Raw genomic sequence first — 23,069 nt, 5'->3', positions numbered from 1 at the left:
TTCTGAAGAAGGGTCTAGGCCCGAAACGTCAGCCTTCCTGCTCCTCTGATGCTGCTTGGCCTGCTGTGTTCATCCAGCTCTACACCTTGTTATCTCTTTACTTAATATTTGGATTGTTTGGATTTGAAGGCAGATTGGTGAGTTTGGTATCATTTGACTGAACAGGACGCACCATTGGTAGCAGTAGTTTCACTGATGTCTCTATGGAAATTGTTCAACTCGTGGTCCCTTCCTGAATGTGTCAGTGTACCGCATGGAAATTTAGAGCAATTCCATGAAAATTGAAGCCAGAGGGCATGAATAATCCTAAAACAATTGTACTTTCTGAAATGTAGGTGCAAAGCAACTCTAGTAAGGGAGAAAACACAAAATGAAGACAGGAAGAAATCTATATTTCTAACAGTTTACCAGATCAGGAAAATGTCTTAAGTCTGAGACATTGGGTTAAATTGTATGGGGAAGCTGTCTACTTGCCTCATGCTACACCACCCCTCCCAACTAAAATGTTGAAGAAAACACATCTGCCCTACAATGACATTATGCTACAGATGATATTAATAAGGGCAGAGTGGGTCTTCCACTCCTCAGTAGGAAGAAGACCACTCTCAGAGCTACAATCACACTAATTGGCAGCAGATCCTGCAGTCCCAACAAGGGCCCCGTTGACACTTGGAACAACATAAGTAAATACTGTTAGACATTGAGAGATGTGCATCCTGGCGGGGAGCGGGGGAGGTAGCTTGGGGGGATGGCATATGGTATACTTTTTCCAGTGTAGGCAGGGAGGAAGAAAGGAGGACAATCTATCTTAAGGAGTTGTGCCCCTTTTGCACAAAAGTCACCCCTCAAATCTAGCACCCCCACATCCTTCCCATTGTACTAAAAAATGAATTGTCCACTCTGACCTGTCAGGCCAATCTAACCATATTATGACACGGATAGGGTAACGTTGGGGTCACTTGTGCACCATACCATCAGAGTGAACTCAGGCTGAGTGGGAAGGTGGTGGGCTAGACACACAACTTACTTTACGGGCTCATGTACCATGTTGCTGAAAACATGTCCCGTGGGAGCATATAAAATTCAACCTGTGGACACTTCCTCTGTCTCCATAGATGCTTACAGATCTGTTAAGTATTTCCTGTACTTTTATATTAACTAAGTTAAAGAAATGCGTTTTAATGAAACACTTAAGAAAGTGAGGCAATATAAACTGAAATGGCCCATTTTCAAAAGGAATGCTAAAGCTTCAAGACCTGAGCTGTATGTACATAAATCTTTGAAAGTGCAGAACAAATTGAGAAAGCTGTTAAAAAGCAAATGAAATTCTTGGTTTTATTGATTCAGCATAGAAATAAGAAACAAAACAAGGAAGTTAATTCTTTATAAAATCCTGGTAAGGTCTCATCTAGAGTATTGTGTCCAATTGTGGACACCTACAGACTGTTCTTAAAATAGGGGACTAAAGGCATCCCTTAACAGAGATGGGTTTAGTCACCCTGAATTGGATAAATATTTGAAAAGGAAATATTTGCAGGATTGTGATGAAAAAGCAGGGGAGTGGAACTCATTAGTTTCACAAAATTAGCACAGGAAAAATGGGCTGAATGACTTCCTCTTGTCATGTAAGATTCGATGAGAGCAATAGGTTTATAAGACAAAGAGGAGAGACGTTGCCTGTACTGCATCACTCCTACCTGTGTGTCTATGTACAATGCATAAAATTTCAAGTTTTATTTTTTTTCGGACAGAATACATTTATACAGCTCTCCCTGGCTTTTAAGAATGATAGTTATACATTGGAAGCAAGGCTGGGTCTGGCAGAGAGAGCGAGAAACCTTGCTGAGGAAAATACAGAAAAGGAACTCGAAAACTTCAAAGCAGAGATGAAGGTGAGAAACACTACTCATGAATCCACTGATGTCAATCTTTGCGCACACAAACATAACTTTCTAATCCAATATGTCTGATGGGAATGAGGCTCCCTTAGGACATAATTCTAATAATCTTTGTACACTTCCCCATTACCGTTGTTGAAGGTTCCATAAGCAGGATTCAGGCAAAACTCCAGCAAAATCAATTTCAATGGACTGGACATTGTGTCTGTATAATCGAGAAGTATCTCCTCTGCAAGATCCTGTTTTCACAATTCTCAAGTGGCCAATGTTCCAGAGGAGGAAGAGAAAATGCTTCAAAGATAATGAAAACCTCTCCTTGAAGCACAGCAGCATTGACTTTTATTGGGGGAAAGTGCTTGCTACCAATCATTCAAAATGGAAGCATTCCGTCCTCCAAACTACATCATACTTTAAGTCACAATTTCAAAATGAGGCAGAATGGTGGCAGAGATGGGCATCCAACATCGAGAGGTAAATGCTGGGCCAGCACTTGACGGGTTGCTAGATCCTATTCGGAGCTAGGAATGACTCAATCATTGTATTGCAAATCATTTCTAAATGACATCTAAGCAAGTTGCATCTGTACAGCACCTCTAAAATACTGAACATCCCAAGACACCACACAGGAGCAAAACCAGGCAACTGTAACACCTTTTTGAGAGAGAGAAACCTTGCTTTTCAGAAGAGTAGGGATATTGTTTCTAGTGATCTGGAAAATATCTGTCTTTCAAATAGCACTACTTTAAAGCTCAGTATCATTAATCACATTACTGTTTATGGGTCCTTGCTGTGCACATTAATTAGTGGGATGTGGGCATTTCTGGCTCGGACAGCACTTATTGCTGATCCATGGTTGCCCTTGTGAAGGTGGTGGTGAGCTGTCTTCTCAAAGATACACCTACAGTGCTGTTAGGGAGGGAATTCCAAGTTCCAGGATTTTGAAGCATCAACAATGATGGAATAGTAATATATTTCCAAGTCAGGATGATGAGGGGCTTGAAGGGGAACTTGAACATAGTGGTGTTTCCATATGTCTGCTGTCCTTGTCCTTCTAGATGGAAGTGGTCGTGGGTTTGAAAAGGGCTGTTTGAGGATCTTTGGTGAAATTCTGCAGCACGTCTTGTTGCTGGTGCACACTGCTGCTACTGAACAGTGGGAATGGATGGAGTGAAGGTTTAAGGTGGTGGACATGATGTCAATCAAATGGTGTCAAGCTTCTTGAGTGTTGTTGGAGCTGCACTCATCCACTGCCCCTATAGCCCCAGTATTTATTTGGCTAGTCCAGTTTCTGGTCACTTGTAACCCCTGAGATGTTGAAAGTGGGGAATTGCTAAACCATTGAATGTCCAAGGGTGATGCTTAGATTATCTTTTATTGGAGATGGTCATTATCTGGCACTAGAGCAAGTGTAACTTGCCCCTTGTCAGCCAAAGCCTGGATATCGTCCAGGACCTGTTACATTTTAACATGGACTGCTTCAGTATCTGAGGAATGGTGAATGGTGATCAACATTAAGGAATAACCAGCAAACATCCCCACTTCTGACCTTATGATGGAGGGAAAGTCATTGATGTAGCAGCTGAAGATGGTTGAGCCTAGGCCACTATCCTGAGGAACTCCTGCAGAGATATCCTGGAGCTGAGATGATTGACCAGCAACAACCACAATCATCTTCCTATGTGCCAAGTATGATTCCAAACAGTGGAGAGTTTCCCCACAGCTCCCAATTCCCATTAACTCTAGCTTTGCTAGGGGTCCATGATGCCAGACTTGGTCAAGCGCAGCTTGGTGTTAAGGGCAATAACTCTCACCTCTCTTCTGGAATTCAGCTCTTTTGTCCATGTTTGAACCAAGGCTGTAATGAGGTCAGAAAGTGAGTGGCCCTGACAGAACGTAAACTGAGCAACACTGAGCAGATTAATGCTATGTACGTGGTGCTTGATAGCACAGTTGATGCCATCTTCCATCACTTTATGATGATCGATAGTAATTTCACGGGTTGGATTGGACCTTTTTATGTAGAGGACATGCCTGGGCAATTTTCCACATTTCTAGCTGAATGCCAGTTTTGCAGCTGTACTGGAACAGCTTGGCTAGGGACACAGCAAGTTCTAGAGTACATGAATCCAATACTACTGCTGGAATGTTGTTAGGCTTTTGCAGTGTTCAGTGCCTTCAGCCATTTCTTTTGTGGAGTGTATTGAATTGACTGAAGACTGAGAACTGTGTTGCTGGGGACATGTGGAGGAGGCTGCAATAGATCATCCACTGGGCACTTCTGGGTGAAGAATGTTGCAAGTGCTTCAGCCTTATCTTTTGCACTAATTTGGTGGGATCCCTCACCATTCAGAATAGGGATATATGTGCAGCCCTCTCCTCCAGTGAGTTGTTTGTCCACCACCATTCACAATTGGATATGGCAGGACTGCAGGAGATTAGATCTGGTCTATTGTTTATGGAATTGTTTAGGTCTGAATATCACTTGAGGCACCCATGTAATTCAGTGATGTAGCTTCACCAGGTTGACACCTCATTTTTAGGTATGCTCCTGACACGCCCTGGACTCCTCATTGAACTAGGGTTATTCTCTGGTTTGACAGTAATGATAGAGTGGAGGATTTGCTGGGCCATGCGGTTGCAGATTGTGCTGGAGTACAATTCTACTGCTGCTGATGGCTCACAGCACCTCATGGATGCTAGATCTGTTTGAAGTTTATCCTATTTAGCACTTATCCCATTTAGTAATGCCACACAATAAGATCCTCAATGTGAGGACTGAAGCTAGTCTCCAAAAGGACTTTGCAGTGGTCACTCTTACTGATAACATCATGGATGCATCTGTGGTAGACAGATTGGTGAGGGTAAGTTCAAATTGCAGATCCAGTCTAGCAGCTATGCCCTTTCGGATTTGACTGGCTCTGTCAGTAGTGGCACTGCCAAGCCACACTTGGTGATGGAATTTACCAATCTACTCCTTCCATGCATTCTCCAACATGGAGGAGTACTGATTTATCAATTGAGGAAAATCGAAATGTGGTAATCAGGAGGAGGTTTCCTTGACAATGTTTGACTAGATTCTATGAGACTTCAAGGGGTCTACAGTCAATGTTAGGGACTCCTACAAAAACTCCCTCCTGACTGTATACCACAGCGTCACCACCTCTGCCCCTGGGATAGGACATACCCAGAGGTGATGATGGACGTTATTAGGTATGATTCCGTGAGTATGACTCAGTCAGAATGTTGTTTGACCAGTCTATGGGACGATTCTTCGGCACGGTGTTAGGGATTTCTGTACTGTAGGGATTTTGTTCTGCAGGCCTGAGTTTGTTGTGGTTCTTTCTGATGCTTAGGTCAATGCTAGGTCGTTCATCAGGTTCATTTCTTTCTTAAGATTTTTTAGTGATTTGATACAACGGAGTAGCTTTCTTAGTCTTTTTGGAGGCCTAGCAGTTAAGAGTGAACCACATTTCCACTATGGATATGGAGTGACATGTTGGTCAGTCATGATAGTAGATTTCATTTCTGACAATACATTAGCAAGTCAGAAAGGTTTTTACAACGATCAATTCACGGTCATCACTAGATTTTTTTTAAAAATCCACATTTTATTGAATTCAAATTTCATCAACTGCCAAGATGGGATGCAAACTTGGGTCTCCAAAACATTTCCTATTTCACTGGAATACTAGCTCAATCACAACACCACTGTCCCATCACCTCTCCCTGTTTCTTGCATTATCACTGTGACTATTGTTTATGTGTGCTTCTGGGGCAAGCTGAAGTCATGAAAGGTACTCTAAAATGAAAACTTGTCCTTGCTTTACTTTAATTTAATTCCATCTGTCTTGCAGTCCTCAACTTCACTTTGGGTACACTCTGACCAACGAGATGCTCAGCAGAGGCTCCTAGAGACCATCACTGTCCTCCAACGGTTGGCTGTCAGACTGTCTGGTCGAGCTGAAATGGTGGGGGCTGTTCGACAGGTGAGTATCACTGAATAACTGGACAAAAACAGTCCACACAAACCTCTCTTTCCCTAAAATGTCTCAAGTCCCAGCTACTCCCCCACCCCTCTCAATCTCCGCTATCTCCAGAGGACACATGTGCCCAGTCACCCTATTGACACTATAACTCACAGCACAGGTCTACCACCCTATGTGTAACATGTTTCAGCTGGACCACTATATTTATCCTGAGGTCCTGAAATTTCAGCTCTGTCCCCCAAAATTTGACTCCCTTCCCTACAGTGTATTCAGACCAGCCTTGAATTTCCTATTCATTATCAGAGAAAACTAATTGAAGTCACCTCTTGATCTTCACTTTTCTCAAAGTCAACTCCAATTTCATATCCATTCTCAGGCTGTGCGTGTCACTGGCAAGACCTGCATTTATTGTCCTTTCTCAGTTACTTTGAGAAACTGCCTTCTTGAAAAAATGTTTCTTGTTAGAACTGAGGGTCTTGCTTGGTCAATTGATGTAATAAGTTTAATAATAAGTATGCTAGGAAGTTTGATCATGTGACTTCAAGCAAATGTGAGATGAAAATGATCTTTTTCATACATCAAGTATTTGGGGTCTAGAAAGCACTGCCTGGAAGTGTAGGCGAAGCAGGTTTTATTGAGGCTTTCAGGAGGCATCAGATTATTATTTAACTAGAAGCAATATGCAGGGTTAAGAGGAAAAGGAAGGAAATTGATACTAAATTAAAATACCCAGAGAGCTGATGCAGATATGTTGTGCTAAATGACCTCGTTTTACATTGTAATAGACTCATAGAGATGTACAGCATGGAAGCAGACCCATCAGTCCAATTCATCCATGCCAACCAGATATCCTAAATTAATTTAATCCTTTTTGCCAGCGTTTGGCCCATATCCCTCTAAATGCTTCCTATTCATATACCCATCCTGATGACTTTTAAAAGTTGTAATTGTACCAGCCTCCACCACTTCCTCTGGCAGTTCATTCCTTACATGCACTACCCTCTGCATGATAAAGTTGCCCCTTAGGTCCCTTTTAAATCTTTCCCCTCTCACCTTAAACCTATGCCCTCTAGTTTTGGACTCCTCCACCCCGGGGAAAAGACCTTGTCTACTTACCCTATCCATGCACTTCATGATTTTATAAACCTCTATAAGGTCACCCCTCAGCCTCTGATGCTCCAGGGAAAATAACCCCAACCTATTCAGCCTCTCCCTATTATTCAAACCCTCCAACCCTTGCAAAATCGTTGTAAATCTTTTCTGAGCCCTTTAAAGTTTCACAACATCCTTCCTATAGCAGGGAGACCAAAATTGCACACGGTATTCTAACAGTGGCTTAACCAATGTCCTGTACAGCCGCAACATGATCTCCCAATTTCTATATTCAATGCACTGATCAATAAAAGCAAACATAACAAATGCCTTCTTCACTATCCGTCTACCTGCAGCTTCACTTTCAAGGAATTATGAGGCTGCTCTCCAAGGTCTCTTTGTTCAGCAACACTGCCCATGACCTTACAATTTAGCATACAAGTCCTGCCCTGATTTGCCTTTCCAAAATGCAGCACCTCACATTTAAATTAAACTCCGTCTGCCACTCCTCGGCCCATTGACCCATCCGATGAAGATCCCATTGTACTCTGAGGTAACTTTCTTTGCTGTCTATTACACCTCCAATTTTGGTGTCATCTGCAAACTTACTAACCATACCTCCAATGTTCACATCCAAATCATTTTTTATGAATGATGAAAAGCAGTAGACCCAGCACTGATCTCTGTGGCACACTGCTGATCACAGGCCTCCAGTCTAAAAAGCAACCCTCCACCACTACCTTCTGTCTTCAGCCTTTGAGCCAGTTCTGTATCCAAATGGCTAGTTCTCCCTGTATTCCATGTGATCTAACCTTGCTACCAGTCTACCATGAGGTACCTCGTCAAACGCCTTAGCACAAAGCCATGTTGATTATCCCTAATCAGTCCTTGCGTTTCCAAATACATTAAAATCCTGTCCCTCAGGATTCCCTCCAACAACTTGCCAACTTGATATAAGGCTCATAGGTCTATAGTTCCCTGGCTTTTCTTCACCACCTTTCTTAAATTGTGGCACCACGTTGGCCAACCTCCAGTCTTCCAGCACCTCACCTGTGGCTATCGCTGATACAAATATCTCAGTAAGGGGCCCAGCAATCACTTCCCCAGCTTCCCACGGAGTTCTCGGGTACATCTGATCAAGTCCCGGGAAGTTATCCACCTTTATATGTTTTAAGATGTTCAGCACCACCTCCTCTGTAATATGGACATTTTTCAAGATGCCACTATTTATTTCCCCATGTTCTCTATCTTCCATATCCTTCTCTATAGTAAACGCTGATGCAAAATGCTTGTTTAGTATCTCCCTCGTCTCCTGCTGTTCCACACATAGGCGGCTTTGCTGATCTTTAAGGGGTTCTATTTTCTTTGTTGAAGTTGTGTCTTCTGGAATTAAAGAGTTTTACTCCCAGTTTTATATTGGCAGCTTGTGTGTGAGAAGCTCAAAGAAACTAAATATCTCCAGTAAACCTGGGCAGGGAGATTAAGGATGGGTGATCTGAGGGAGGGGGTATCTGAGGGAAGGGGAACTAAAAATGTGAAAACAAGAGTGGAAAACCTGGCGGAAGTAAAAGCAAGGAAGAGAAAACAGAGTGGGGGTAGTTATTAGGCGAATAGAGAAGACATATAAAAACTTGCATTTATGTGGTGTCTTTCAGGATCACCAGACATCCAAAGCACTTTACTGTCAGTGAAAGACTTCATGATGTGCAGCCGTTAAAATAACATAGGAGCAAAGGAAGAAGGGAGACAGAATCCAACTAAACTAAAGGCGCTAAATGAATATTTTTCATCAGTATTCACACAGCAAAAAGACAATGTAGTCGAGGAGAATACTGAGATACAGGCTATTAGACTAGACGGGATTGAGGTTCATAAGGAGGAGGTGTTAGCAATTCTGGAAAGTGTGAAAATAGATAAGTCCCCTGGGCCGGATGGGATTTATCCTAGGATTCCCTGGGAAGCTACGGAGGAGATTGCAGAGCCTTTGGCTTTGACCTTTATGTCGTCATTGTCTACAGAAATAATGCCAGAAGACTGGAGGAAAGCAAATGTTGTCCCCTTGTTCAAGAAGGGGAGTAGAGACAACCCTGGTAATTATAGACCAGTGAGCCTTACTTCGGTTGTGGGTAAAGTGTTGGAAAGGATTATAAGAGATAGGATTTATAATCATCTAGAAAGGAATAATTTGATTAGGGATAGTCAACACGGTTTTGTGAAGGGTAGGTCATGCCTCACAAACCTTATTGAGTTCTTTGAGAAGGTGACCAAACAGATGGATGAGGGTAAAGCGGTTGATGTGGTGTATATGGATTTCAGTAAAGCGTTTGATAAGGTTCCCCACGGCAGGCTATTGCATAAAATACGGAGGCATGGGATTGAGGGTGATTTAGCGATTTGGATCAGAAATTGGCTAGCTGTAAGAAGACAGAGGGTGGTGGTTGATGGGAAATGTTCATCCTGGAGTTCAGTTATTAGTGGTGTACCGCAAGGATCTGTTTTGGGGCCACTGCTATTTGTCATTTTTATAAATGACCTGGATGACGGCACAGAAGGATGGGTTAGTAAATTTGCGGATGACACTAAAGTCAGTGGAGTTGTGAATAGTGCGGAAGGATATTGCAGGTTACAGAGGGACATAGATAAGCTGCAGAGCTGGGCTGAGAGGTGGCAAATGGAGTTTAATGCAGAAAAGTGTGAGGTGATTCACTTTGGAAGGAGTAACAGGAATACAGAGTACTGGGCTAATGGTAAGATTCTTGGTAGTGTGGATGAGCAGAGAGATCTCGGTGTCCATGTGCATAGATCACTGAAAGTTGCCACCCAGGTTGATAGGGTTGTTAAGAAGGCGTACGGTGTGTTAGGTTTTATTAGTAGAGGGATTGAGTTTTGGAGCCATGAGGTCATGTTGCAGCTGTACAAAACTCTGGTGCGGCCGCACTTGGAGTATTGCATCCAGTTCTGGTCGCCGCATTATAGGAAGGATGTGGAAGCATTGGAAAGGGTGCAGAGGAGATTTACCAGGATGTTGCCTGTTATGGAGGGAAGGTCTTATAAGGAAAGGCTGAGGGACTTGAGGCTGTTTTCGTTAGAGAGAAGGTTAAGAGGTGACTTAATAGAGACATACAAGATGATCAGAGGATTAGATAGGGTGGACAGTGAGAGCCTTTTTCCTCGGATGGTGATGGCTAGCACAAGGGGACATAGCTTTAAATTGAGGGGTGATAGATATAGGACAGATGTCAGAGGTAGGTTCTTTACTCAGAGAGTAGTAAGGGCGTGGAATGCCCTGCCTGCAACAGTAGTAGACTCGCCAACTTTAAGAGCATTTAAATGGTCATTGGATAAACATATGGATGATAATGGAATAGTGTAGGTTAGATGGGCTTCAGATTGGTTTCACAGGTCGGCGCAACATCGAGGGCCGAAGGGCCTGTACTGTGCTGTAATGTTCTATGTTCTATGTTCTAAACTCTCTATACTCTTTCCCTAACCTTATGATTTCTCCCTGCACTCTGAAGCCCTCTCTCCCTCATGTCTCAATAACTGCAAATGGACTCATTACTCAATGTGATACATAACTATAGAGACCTGTATTGCTAAATCACAACTTCTTCCAATGGTTTTGTTAAGCAGCTAAATATACCATTGGCTTCAATGGCTTTCGAGTGCCACAGAGTTTCTTTTTGTCATCTTATATCAACGCATGAGGAGAGGTGCAAACATTGCCTCTGACCTCCATACCTCTCAAAAGGGCAATCATTCACCGAATGTAGAACACATCACCACCTTTAATATCAGCTGTATCATGGGATTAAGCCACTCAACATTTGATGCTCATGTTAAAGAATTCGAAAAGCTTTCATGTTTGAAAGCTCCAATTGCCCAACTTTCCCTTGCCCCAGCCCACTTTTCATAGCTTTTTGCAGGAGAGAGTTGCTGATTTCCATCCTTTGTGTAAAGAAGTACTTCCTAATATTTCCCATGGACTCCTAGCTCCAATTTTAAAATTATATCCACCCTCCCACTTGAAAAAAAATTCTGTTTGTTTGCTTTATTAAATTCTTAACATTTTAAATACCTCCATCTGATCACTTATCTCCCATATTCAAGGGAATGCAAACCAGGTTTATGTAACCTGTCCTCAAAATTTCACTTATAAGATAACAAGGTGTAGAGCTGGATGAACACAGCAGGCCAAGCAGCATCAGAGGAACAGGAAAGCTGACGTTTCGGGTCTGGACCCTTCTTCGGCAGTTCCTACTATCTCTCAAAATTTCACTGTTTATTCTTGATTTTAGCTCCTTTTAACAGAGCCTGCTGTGCCTTAGATGGTCATACTCTCACCTCTGAGTCTCAAGGTCATGGATGCATGTTCCACCCCAAGTTTTGTGCACAAAATCTAGGCTGTCAAATGCAGTGCTGAGGGAGCATAGTATTGTTGCAGAGTGTATTTTGAATGTTGCATACACTGAGGTCACGTTAATTCATTTGAAATGAATATAAAAGCTCTCACGGCAGTGTTTTCACAAAGCGGGCAGAGAGATTTCTTTAGTGTCCTGGCCTATCTCAGTCAACTTCACAATGACAGATAATCTTGTCATAATCACACCACTGTTTGTAAAGGTTTGCAATGCGCAATTTGGGAGCTGTGTTTCCTACATTATAACAGTGACTATGCTTTAAACTAATGGCTGTGAAGCACTTTGAAATACATAGTACTCATGAAAAGTGCAATGTAAACAAGAGTCTTCCTTGTTGACATCATTTTGAGAGACTCAGTTTCATGGCAGCTGGCTAATGGGCGAGCAGACAACATTTTGTCAAAAACAAATTATTATTTTTGATACCATATCAATGCAACCCTTTGAAATTAAAGTATCTTTTCTGAGTTGTAACACCCAGAACAGAATGCAGTTAGTCCAGTGAGATCTAACCGAATCACTATTCAAGTCTAGCAAAACTTCCAACTCTTTGTATTCCAGTCCTTCCGAGGAAAAAACTAATGTTATCCTTTTAAACTATTTTTGTCCCTGACAAAATAGATTTTAATTATTTCTGTATTCAGATCCTTAAATGTCTCTGCTCCTCCGGTTCCCAGCTACTTAGGTCTAAAGTGGATGACCTTGCACTTTGTCATGTTGAACACTATCTGCCACAGTTTTATCCTTTTATTTAATCAAAAATGTCTTGTACTTAGCACCTTCAATGCAGTAAATCATTCCAAACCACTTCACAGGAACTTTATCAAATAAAATTTGACATCAAGCCACATGAAATGATAAAGGACAAGTGGCCAAATTTTTTTTTCTATTCATTTTTGTGGGATATGGACATCGCTGGCTGGCCAGCATTTCTTACCTATCCCTAGTTGCTCTTAAGAAGGTGGTAGTGAGCTGCCTTCTTGAGCTGCTGCAGTCTACCTGCTGTGGGTTGACCCACAATGCCATTAGGGAGAAAATTCCAGGATTTTGACCTGGTGACAGTGAAGGAACGGCGATATACTTCCAAATCAGGATGGTGACTGGCTTGGAGGGGAACTTGGAGGTGGTGGTGTCCCATATGTCTGCTGCACTTATGCTTCTAGATGGAAGTGGTCGTGGGTTTGGAAGGTGCTGTCTGAACATCTTTGGTGAATTTCTGCAGTGCATCTTGTAGATAGTACACACTGCTGCTACTGAGTGTTGGTGGTGGAGGGAGTGGATGCTTGTGGATGTAGTGCCACTCAAGCGGGCTGCTTTGTCCTGAACGGTGTCAAGCTTCTTGAGTGTTGTTGGGGCTGCACTCATCCAGGCAAGTGGGGAGTATTCCATCACACTCCTGACTTGTGTCTTGTAGGTGGTGGACAGGCTTTGAGGAGTCAGGAGGTGAGTTGTTCGCCACAGTACACATAGCTTCTGGCCTGCTCTTGTAGTCTGTGTTTATGTGGTGAGTCCAGTTGAGTTTCTGGTCAGTGATAACCCCAGGATGTTGATAGTGAGGGATTCAGGACATCAGTCAAATGCAGCCTTGATGTCAAGGGCTGTCACTCTCACCTCACCTCTGGAATTCACTCTTTTGTCCATGTTTGAACTAAGGCTGTAATGAGGTCAGGAGCTGAGTGGCCCTGGCGGAACCCAAACTGGGCGTCAGTGAGCAGGCTATTTCTGAGCAGGTGCTGCTTGATAGCACTGTTGATGACACCTTCCATCACTTTACTGATGATTGAGAGGAGACTGATGGGGCGGTAACTGGCCAGGTTAGATTTGTCCTGCTTTTTGTGTACAGGACATACTTGGGCAATTTTCTACATTGCTGAGTAGATAACAGCTTGGCTAGGGGAGGGTAAGTTCTGGAGCACAAGTCTTCAGTGCTATTGCTGGAATGTTGTCAGGGCTGGTAGCCTTTGTAGTATCCAGTGTCTCCAGCCTTTTCTTAATGTCACATGGAGTGAATCAAATTGGGTGAAGACTGGTATCTGTAATGCTGGGGACCACTGGAGGAAGCCGAGATGGATCATCCACAGGGCACTTCTGGCTGAAGATTGCTGCGAATGCTTCAGCTTTATCTTTTGCACTGATGTTTTGGGCTCTTCCATCATTGAGGATGGGGATATTTGTGGAACCTCCTCCTCCAGTGAGTTGTTTAATTGTACACCACCATTCATGACTGGATGTGGCAGGACTGCAGAGCTCAGATCTGATCCGTTGGTTGTGGGATCACTTAGCTCTGTCTATCACTTGCTGCTTTCACTGTCTAGCGTGCAAGCAGTCCTGTTTGTTGGCTTCACCGGGTTGATACCTCATCTTCAGGTATGCTTGGTGCTGCTCCTAGCATGCCCTCCTACATTCTCCATTGAACTGGGGTTGATCCCCTGGCTTGATGGTAATGGTTGAGTGGGGGGGCCGGGCCATGAGGTTACAGGTTGTGCTGGAGTACAATTCTGCTGCTGTTAATGTTCCAGAGCACCTCACGAATGCCAGTCTTGAGTTGCTAGATCTGTGTGAAGTCTGTCCCATTTAGCACAGTGATAGTGCCCACAACACGATGGAAGTTATTGTCAATGTGAAGTTGGGACTTCATCTCCACAAGGACTGTGCGATGGTCACTCTTACCAATACTGTCCTAGACAGATGCAACTGCAGCTGGCAGATTGGTAAGGATGAGGCCAAGTATGTTGTTCCCTCTTGTTGGTTCCCTCTCCTCCTGCCGCAGACTCAGACTCACAGTTATGTCCTTTAGGACTCAACCAGCTCGATCAGTAGTACTGCTGCTGAGCCAGTCTTGGTGGTGGACATTGAAATCCCCCACCGAAGAATATTTTGTGCCGTTGCCAACCTCAGTGCTTCCTCTAAGTGTTGTTCAACATGGAGGAATACTGATTCATCAGCTGAGGGAGGATGGTATTTGGTAATTAGCAAGAGATTTCCTTGCCCATGTTTAACCTGAAGCCATGAGACTTCATGGGGTCCGGAGTCAGTGTTGAGGACTCCCAGAGCAACTCCCTCCCAACTGTATACCACTGTCCCGCCCCCTCTGCAGGGTCTGTCCGGCTGGTGAGACAGGACGTATCCAGGGATAGTGATGGTGGTGTCTGGGACATTGTCTGTAAGGCATGATTCTGTGAGTATGACTATGTCAGGCTGTTGCTTAACTAGTCTGTGAGATAGCTCTCCCAATTTTGGCATGAACCCCCAGATGTTAGCGAGGAGGACTTTGCAGGGTTGACAGGGTGTTTCTGCTGTTGTCTTTTCTGGCGCCTAGGTCGATGCCAGGTAATGCGTTCGGTTTCATTTCTTTGAGACTTTGTAGTGATTGGTACAACTGAGTGGCTGGTTAGGCCATTTCAGAGGACAGTTGAGAGTCAACCACATTGCTGGAGTCACATGTCGGCCAGATCAGGTGAGATTGGTAGATTTTGTTCTGTGAAGGGCATTAGTGAACCAGATGGGTTTTTCCAACAATCGGCAATGATTTCATGGTGATCAGTAGATTCTTAATTCCAGACAATTTTTTTAATTATTGAATTCAAATTCAATAATTTAAACCTGGGTCTCCAGAACATTAGCTGAGTTTCTGGATTAATAGTCGAGCGATAATACCACTAGGTCATTGCCTTCCCTACTAAAAGGTTTATTCAAATAGCTGGAATTTAAGAAGGACAGAGAGGTAGTGTCAGAGAAGCAAAGGGAAGGAATTTTAGAGTTTAGGACTCAGTTAGCTGAAGGCACAGGGCTAATGGTGAAGCAAATAAGAATTGGAAATACAAAAGGACCAGAATTGGAGAAACACAGATAATCTAGCAGTGCCTTTTTTTGCACGGTGTCTTTAAGAGTGTCTGTAGTTAATCTGAGGATATGTTCCATGTTTACAGGAGAAACGAATGTCCAAGGCCACGGAGGTGATGATGCAGTACGTGGAGAACTTGAAGAGGATGTATGAGAAGGATCATGCTGAGCTAACAGAATTCAAGAAGCTGGCCAATCAGAATTCAAACCGTACTTATGGCCCATACGGAGATAGTAGTGGTAGGAACACATGGTCCTCTCTGCGTTTCCGGGACTGCCCTGATAAAGCCTTTTGGTTTGATCACTAGAGATCTCACTCCAATATATGCTTGTCAAGACTCACAGGACTCAAATGGCCATGCAATGAGTTCCTCATCTTGGTCTGGTTGCTGCGAGAAGCTTTGCAGCAGAAATCATGACCTTCCCATGCAACGAGGTAGAGAGAATCAGTTTCATGTCAGCTAGGCAGCATAATGTGAAAAACAAACCCCCATGGTCTAATCCTGGTTTTATTCTAGTCTTATCCTAGTGTTGTTCTGAACTTGATGTTATATAAAGATAATCCTTTTATTCTTTTGGTGTAATTCTGTTTTATTCTAGGGTTAATGCTGGTGTTTTCTTGCTGGTCTTAATCCTGAACCTGTTGTTATCCTGGTGGCATCCCTTTGTCATTTTAGTGTAATTCTAGCTTTATATACCAGTGTTAATCCTGTTGTTATCCTGTACCTGGTTTTACCCTGATCTAATCTGGTACCCAAGTCAATGTACTGCATCCACATACTTTCCTTCTAATTATTTAGCTAACACAGTTCCATCCATGATCTAAAGGGTTATTAAAGGGTATGGGAAGCAAGCAGGAGAGTGGCAAACTGGATAAAGGTATTAAAAGGAATGGTAGTTACCAGGAGAGTAGGATTAGATTGGATGGAATAAAACGCTAGTTATTTCTATCTCCTTCTTCAAAATTGGCATTCAGTCAGTCACTGAAATCCTTGAATTAAATTTAAATAAAGTGGTGGATGCTAGGTGAGCAGGAAGTATTCAGGAAGAAAGAGTGCTCAGTGAGTTGAGAACAAGTTATCAAAATTGGGAAAGGGTTGTTGTTGCTTTGGGACTGTACTTTTGTCTCTCACACTGGGATTATAACTGGGCAACTTCAAAGAAAGTTCCAAGAGAAACAAAACAAGTGACGGGAACTCATCCAACTGTTACATTCTTTAAATTCTGCAGGCAGCCAGCCTACAACAAACCAGGCATGAAAATGGTTGTAGTATCAATTCATCAACAATAGGTGGCAGAATTGAACTATCCAAAGGAACCCCATAGTTTCCGTAATATCCCCAGGTAGGACACCCCCTTCATCCTGGCTTGCACTCACCCTTTATTGTACTATAGCAAAACTCAAGTGTTACACCTCACTGAGTTAATGCATGGGAAATCAAGTCCTGCTATTCCTGGAGCCGTCTCAAAAGTTAAAGATTTTATAAAAAGTACACAAAGTTCCCCAATTTACTTATCTTTTAGACCAAGGTTGACAGAAATTACAGACCAGGTTTATATTCTAACAAGAATGACTATTTATTACAAATAAATAGATTCTAATTGCAGATAAACAATTATGAACTGGTGACATATAGCTATTAGTTAAAATTCCAACCCCACCATAAACCACACCCCCCCCACCCCTGCACACACATATAGACACAAACAAAGGGAAAAAAGGGTGTTATGAGCGGAGGGAAAGACTGGGAAAGTAATCCAATGGATCCTGTCCCCAAGGTTCGCTGAGATGGTGTATTGTTGGGCTTTAAGTATCTAATGGGCTCATGAAGGTTTGATCAAAATTAATACAAGAAGACACATGCACTTTAATATGAAGCAAATTTATTAGCTTAATCTACTTAATATATTAGAGACATTTGCAAACTAATGAGTGAATCTATTAGCTTAAACTACAAAACATACTAATATATACAAATAAGTGACTCTCACACTGCCTTCTCTCCATTGGGGACTTTGGTAACGGTGGCAGCTGGAGTTCTATCTCAGATTTCATAGCACTGGTCTCGCGAACTCCAGCCCACTGGTAAACAGTCCAATGAGCAAAGAGGGGCAAAGTCCCTGATATTAATACTATTCTGAATCTAAGGTTATGTGCTGAAGCCCCACTTTGTAATAACTTCAGTACTTTTCCAGCCTTCAAAAATAGATGGAAAACAAGTCTAGGTGGCCCCATGTAAACTGTACAAATAGATGGTTCCCATAGACCCTCAAGGTCAGGCGGTTTTCCCCTTAGTCAGAACAGGCTATTTTTACATTAGGCCTGTTTTTCATGTACTTCTCTACTTTATTTCAACTACTCATTGTCATGTCCAATTAACCCTTAACAATTGACCCTTTAATGGTTTGGTTTGAAGATATTGTTTTTAAACTCGACACTGCAGATGGTCCTTTTGTCCTGTCAGGACCTGCTGCTCTTTGGTCTTCCTTCCCCAGGTACTTCCACGTGCTTGCAGGAGGCACAGGGTGACTGGTTCACGCTTACAAAAGTCTCTGACTTCTTGGTCACAGTTTACAGCAACTTATGAGGGAAAAACAAACTGGCTTTCTTAAGGTTTGAGGTGGTTTTTACTCCAGAGAAAAGAGACAGGTCCTTTCCTTTCTGGAGGGAGGAGGTGTGGGGGCAGGTGTAGCACTTCCTGCGGTTGCAGGGAAAAGTGCCGGGTGTGGTGGGGCTGGAGGGGTGTGTGGAGCAGACAAGGGAGTCACGGAGAGAGTGGTCCCTCCGGAAACCTTGCTTAGCTGTTCTTTTGGGTAGTGCGTTCCAGATTACAACAGTTCACTGTGCAAACTTCTTCTCTTGTCTCCCCTCTACCATTTTTGTCAGTTACATTACATCTGTGTTCTCTGGTTACTGAGCTTCCTGTCATTAGAAACAGTTTCTCCTTATTGAGTCTATCACATCCATTCATGATTTTAAACACCTCCATCAAATCTCCTGAACCTTCTTTGCTCTAAAAACAATTGCGCTGGCTTTCTCAAATCTTCATTTTTGGCTTACCCAATTGCAAAAGTTGAGGCCATGAGTTATTTCTTTGAAATGTATTATCCTCGCTGATTCAATGTGATTCCAATAAATTCAATCATAGTTTTTTTTAAAGGCCTAATGAAAGGGAGTTCAGCGTTAGGTGACTGGATGGCTACACACACAATCCCTGAGAATTGGTATCCACCCTTTATATTCAGGCCACTCAGCTCCATTTGTGCTTCTATCTCTCATTTGCTGCATTGTCCTGTTTGGAATTGGCAGACCTACGGGACAAAGGGGACTGGGAGCAGAGCTACTTGGAAAGTTTTTTCAAAGAGGCTGCATGCATACAATAGGCCAAGATCCTCCTATATTGCTGCCTGATTGGGAAAGGGCTGTACGTAGTGCTGATGTCTCAGTGAACAATCCTTCATCAATGTATTTGGGTCTCAGCAAATTTAGTTATATGGGAATTAATGTGAAGATTGAAATTTACAGTAACCGTGGCAATGAGATAAAATTTCAAGGTACAATATGTGCCCCCATCTTCAAGAATTGACTGTTTTGTATTTTGTTCTCAGATGATGGAGTTCCCAGAACAGCCCGATCAATGTCCCTCACATTGGGAAAGGTAGGATTGCCAAATCATGGAAGCCTGTCTATTTTCACGTTGACAAGGTCATTGCAGTATCCAGCCATCCTTAAAACAGTTATGAAGTACCCAGCTGCCATTCCAGCTGTTGAAGTTTCTCCATCCAAATCTACATCATTTTATTGTAACCTACAAATGTTTGATAAGCAAGCAAAAGGAACTTTTACTGTATCAGAAAATATATTATTGAATCAGGAGGATGTTCCTGAGCTCTTAATAGCAATGAAGTACTTTTGAAGAGTAGTTACTGTTGCAATTAGGAAAGACAGCGACCAATTTATGCACAGCAAGATCCCACAAACCGCAATGTGATAAATGACAGGCCATCTGGATATTTTGGTAATAATTACTGTTAGATAAGTATTACCCTGGGTACTCCCTTGCACTTCTTTGAATGGCAGTTGTGGGATCCTTTATGCTAATCAGAGAGGTAAGGTGGGCCTTTCCTTTAATGTCTCTGTCTTTAGATAAATGATGATCTAGTGGATATAACTGTCCTCATTAGTAAAATGCCCCTAATGTTCACTAAAATAGAGGTTGGACTCATCCATATACGTACAAGTCACAGCCTTAGATTCCTCCTTCAGTCTAACTAACCTCTTTCTGAGTAGATCCATGAGCTATGGCTACCCTGTGCATTTAATTTGGAGCCAGCTCTCTGTTTTTATATCAAAGCTCGTGATCTAATCAACTATATGATGTGACCTCTCTACACTACAGCAATGAGTACAACTTGCAAACACTTCTAGACTTCCCATGCTGGTGAAAGGTGCTGTGTAAATGCAAGTTCTTCCTCCTTTTTCAAGTTGACCTCTTTGTTAATGGAAAAGGGTAGTGTTTAAGATTCACTTTGAGCCACTCAAACTTGCTGCTGCTTCCAAAGTGAAATGTAGGAACCCCGCTTGGGGACAGAGGGATAATAGGAAAGAATTCAAGTTAAATATTTTTAAACAATTTTTCTTAATAGTATACTTTAAATGTTTCATGAACCATGAAGCAACAGCACGGGAAATAATTCAGTCCTTTGTATCTGTCCTGGCTGTTTGAAAGAGCTATCCAATTAGTCCCCTGTCCTCCTGCTCATTCCCCATTGACCTGTAAAATGCTCCCTTGGCTAAAATTGCACAAGTAAAATTGCCTCTTATATTTTAGTGTGTTTATTACTGAATTTTTAGTATTCATCAAAAGAAACATTGATTTCACTGAAGCTGGGTTGGTGCTCAGTAGAAAGGCTCCATGACTCACTGACATTTAGCTATGTGCTGTGGTTGCTTAGTTTTTAATATCACGATTGAGGAGAATGTAAAAAGCATAGAAAGTGAAGAATATCATTGTGATTGTTCCAACTTGTTGGGGACAGTACATTGCTGGTTTACCTTCTGAGACACGTCAGTATAGAAGTGACAGCCAGTAATAGTAAGCATTCAACACATCTCTAGCTGATTCCTCTGTCTGGCTATTTCAGGAGAAGCGTTAATCTATTTATACTGAAGAGGGTTTAAAATTTCTGTAAAATAGATGGGAAATTTTGCACTAGTACATTAAACAATGTTTCACTAATAGCAACACAGTCCTTCCACCTGGTAAACAATTTTTCACCTTGGTTGTAATCTATTTACATGGTCACAGGCTGAAACATTAATATTGATAATTGCAGAGTAAAAGCAGTGGCGGTGAAATTGTCCTTGAGCAATAGCTCATTAGGCAACTGTGTCAATTGTTCAATTTTCTTTATAAAATGTTAACACCCAGTTTTGCCTAAGATTTCACCCCTGTTGACTTGTTGCTCAGTGTTACGAATTTAACCATTTCAATATTATGTGTGTTATGTTTTGTTTCAGACTGTACCTCGCAGGAGGGTCAGTGTAGCAGTGGTTCCAAAGTTTATTAACTTTCCCGGGCAGCCTGCCATCGCTACCGTGGTAGGTCAACAACTTGCTTATTATCAGAATATAAGGGAAAAGGTGACAACTCATATAAGCCATATAACAAATATTGTAAATGTATTTAATTAAATATAATTAATTTTACTAGAAATACTTTATTTGGCCCAACAGGTCCATGCCAGTGCTTATGCTTTGCACAAACATCTTCCTTTCTAATTTCATCTCTCCCTGCAAGCATAACTTTCGACTCCTTTCTCCCTCATGTATTTCTCTAGGTTTCCCTTAAAAGTATCTGTGCTATTTGCCTCAGCTACTCCATATGGTAAGAGGCGACATATTTTTAGCATTCTTAGAATACCACCCCCTTATTTGTCCGACTAAAATGTATAATCTTACATGCATTATTTTAAAATTACATGCACAGATTGCAAGTGCCTTAACGTTCCCTTATATTTTGTTACAGTTATTTTTGATAAATGCCTGTTCTACATTAGAAACCTGTGGGAGAATGAAGGACTGTGACTATTAACTCCTTCTTATTTTGTTTGCTATTTTCAAAATTAGTCACTCTGCTTTTTATCTTTCCTAAATGTAATTTTGATCGGGTGGCATGGTGGCTTAGTAGTTAGCACTGCTGCCTCACAGCGCCAGGGATTCGCGCTCGATTCCACCCCCGGGTGGCTGTCTGTGTGGAGTTAGCACATTCTCCCTGTGTCTGCATGGGTTCCCTCTGGGTGCTCCGGTTTCCTCCCACAGTCTAAGGATGTGCAGGCTGTGTTGATAGGACATGCTAAATTGCCCATAGTATCCGGGGATGTTTAGGCTGGGTGAATTAGCCATGGGGAATGCAGGATTATAGGGGTATGTAGAGGGATGGGTCTGGATGGGATGCTCTTCGGAGGGCCGCTGTAGGGATTCTATCAATAATGTTGAAATATCACAGAAATCTTCAAATGTTTGATGGATGAAAGGGAACATTTTTGATTTATAAAGGGAGACAACAGTGAGGGTGAGGAATTGGGTAACTCAACAGAAAAGCTGGCATACAGACAATATGCCAAAAGTTGATCTGATGAACATAAACGTGTTTGTAAAAATGAAAAGTGGGATGTGTTATAGAATGGAGCTGTGTGGTTAAAGGAAGAAAATGAAATTACATTGATACTTAGAAGAGAAACATATGATTTAGTTAGGACTTTGAATACTATAAGTAACATGAGGAATATACAAAGATTACTGGAAAATGAAAAACATATTAGTAAACAACATAAAAGAAAAATAGGGATTTTAATTAGCGTTTTCAAAAGTGAAAGAAGAACTATAAGAGGTCAAGATTACAAGGGGTGAAGGAAATATCTATTTATGGAGAGCTAAAGAGACAGCAATGAAGAGTAAATAACTTTTTGCAAATGATGACAGAGCATTGATATGGATTAATTGAAGCAATATACAGCTGAAATTTTAAAAATGGTTCTGAAAGCAGTAGCAGATTCAAGTTGGATTAGTCACTGGATCCTGAAGGTTGCCCCCATGTCTGTTGAAAGCAAGGGCACGGACAGAAATCACTGGTCCCAGTGCGGCTTCTGGCCTATGCCCCCAATCTTATCCCACCCCTGACCCAAGTTATGGTTATTGGGCCATGAGGTATCCCCTTTCCTGGGTCGTGATTGAAAGAAGTCACAGAGGAGATAATAGAGGTTCTGACCATAATTCTTTTTTGGCAGTCCTGAAATACACAAACTGTCAGCTTCCTTCAGGGGTGGAGAGCAGGATTGACAGAATTAATACCAGATTAGTTAGTGCAATACCACTTTAGGAGAAACAGTTTTTATTTATAATTCAAGATGCAATCAAGAAAAATTCACATTTGCAATGCATGGGTTAAACAAGAATTACTTTTGTCAAAAACAAGTCATGTTTAGCAATTTTAACAGAAATTTGTGAAGTTAGTAAGTAAAAGAAATACAGTAAATCCTGGATCTTCCTTTCTAACAGGGTAAACCTAAACCACATGGATTATGTGGTTCCAGAAAGTAGCTCACCGCTATCACCACCTTCCCAAGGCCAATTAGGAATCAGTAATAAATACTAGTCTGGACAACAATGTTGAATTGTGTGAATGAACAAAAGAAATCAAACGTTGTACAGAATTAGGGTTTTGAACATGAAATACAAGGTGATGTGAGATAGTAGGAACTGCAGATGCTGGAGAATCCGAGACAACAAGGTGCAGGGCTGGATGAACACAGCAGGCCAAGCAGCA

The 23,069-nt window shown here is 42.1% G+C and overlaps 1 protein-coding gene across 2 annotated transcripts in view; it reads left to right on the top strand.

The window, feature by feature from the left end:
* mrvi1 (murine retrovirus integration site 1 homolog) overlaps positions 1-23,069 on the top strand; it is a 103,306-nt gene that overhangs the window by 70,079 nt on the left and 10,158 nt on the right. For both annotated transcript variants that reach the window (XM_048607007.1, XM_048607008.1), the window contains 5 exons: positions 1,752-1,892; positions 5,753-5,884; positions 15,327-15,480; positions 18,850-18,899; positions 20,762-20,842. In XM_048607007.1, coding sequence (XP_048462964.1) covers positions 1,752-1,892; positions 5,753-5,884; positions 15,327-15,480; positions 18,850-18,899; positions 20,762-20,842 — 558 coding nt within the window. The remainder of the gene's footprint in view (positions 1-1,751; positions 1,893-5,752; positions 5,885-15,326; positions 15,481-18,849; positions 18,900-20,761; positions 20,843-23,069) is intronic.

The sequence above is a fragment of the Rhincodon typus genome, chromosome 17, assembly GCF_021869965.1.
Source record: "Rhincodon typus isolate 14 chromosome 17, sRhiTyp1.1, whole genome shotgun sequence".
NCBI classification, from domain to species: domain Eukaryota; kingdom Metazoa; phylum Chordata; class Chondrichthyes; order Orectolobiformes; family Rhincodontidae; genus Rhincodon; species Rhincodon typus.
This window is presented reverse-complemented; position numbering and strand designations above follow the sequence as displayed.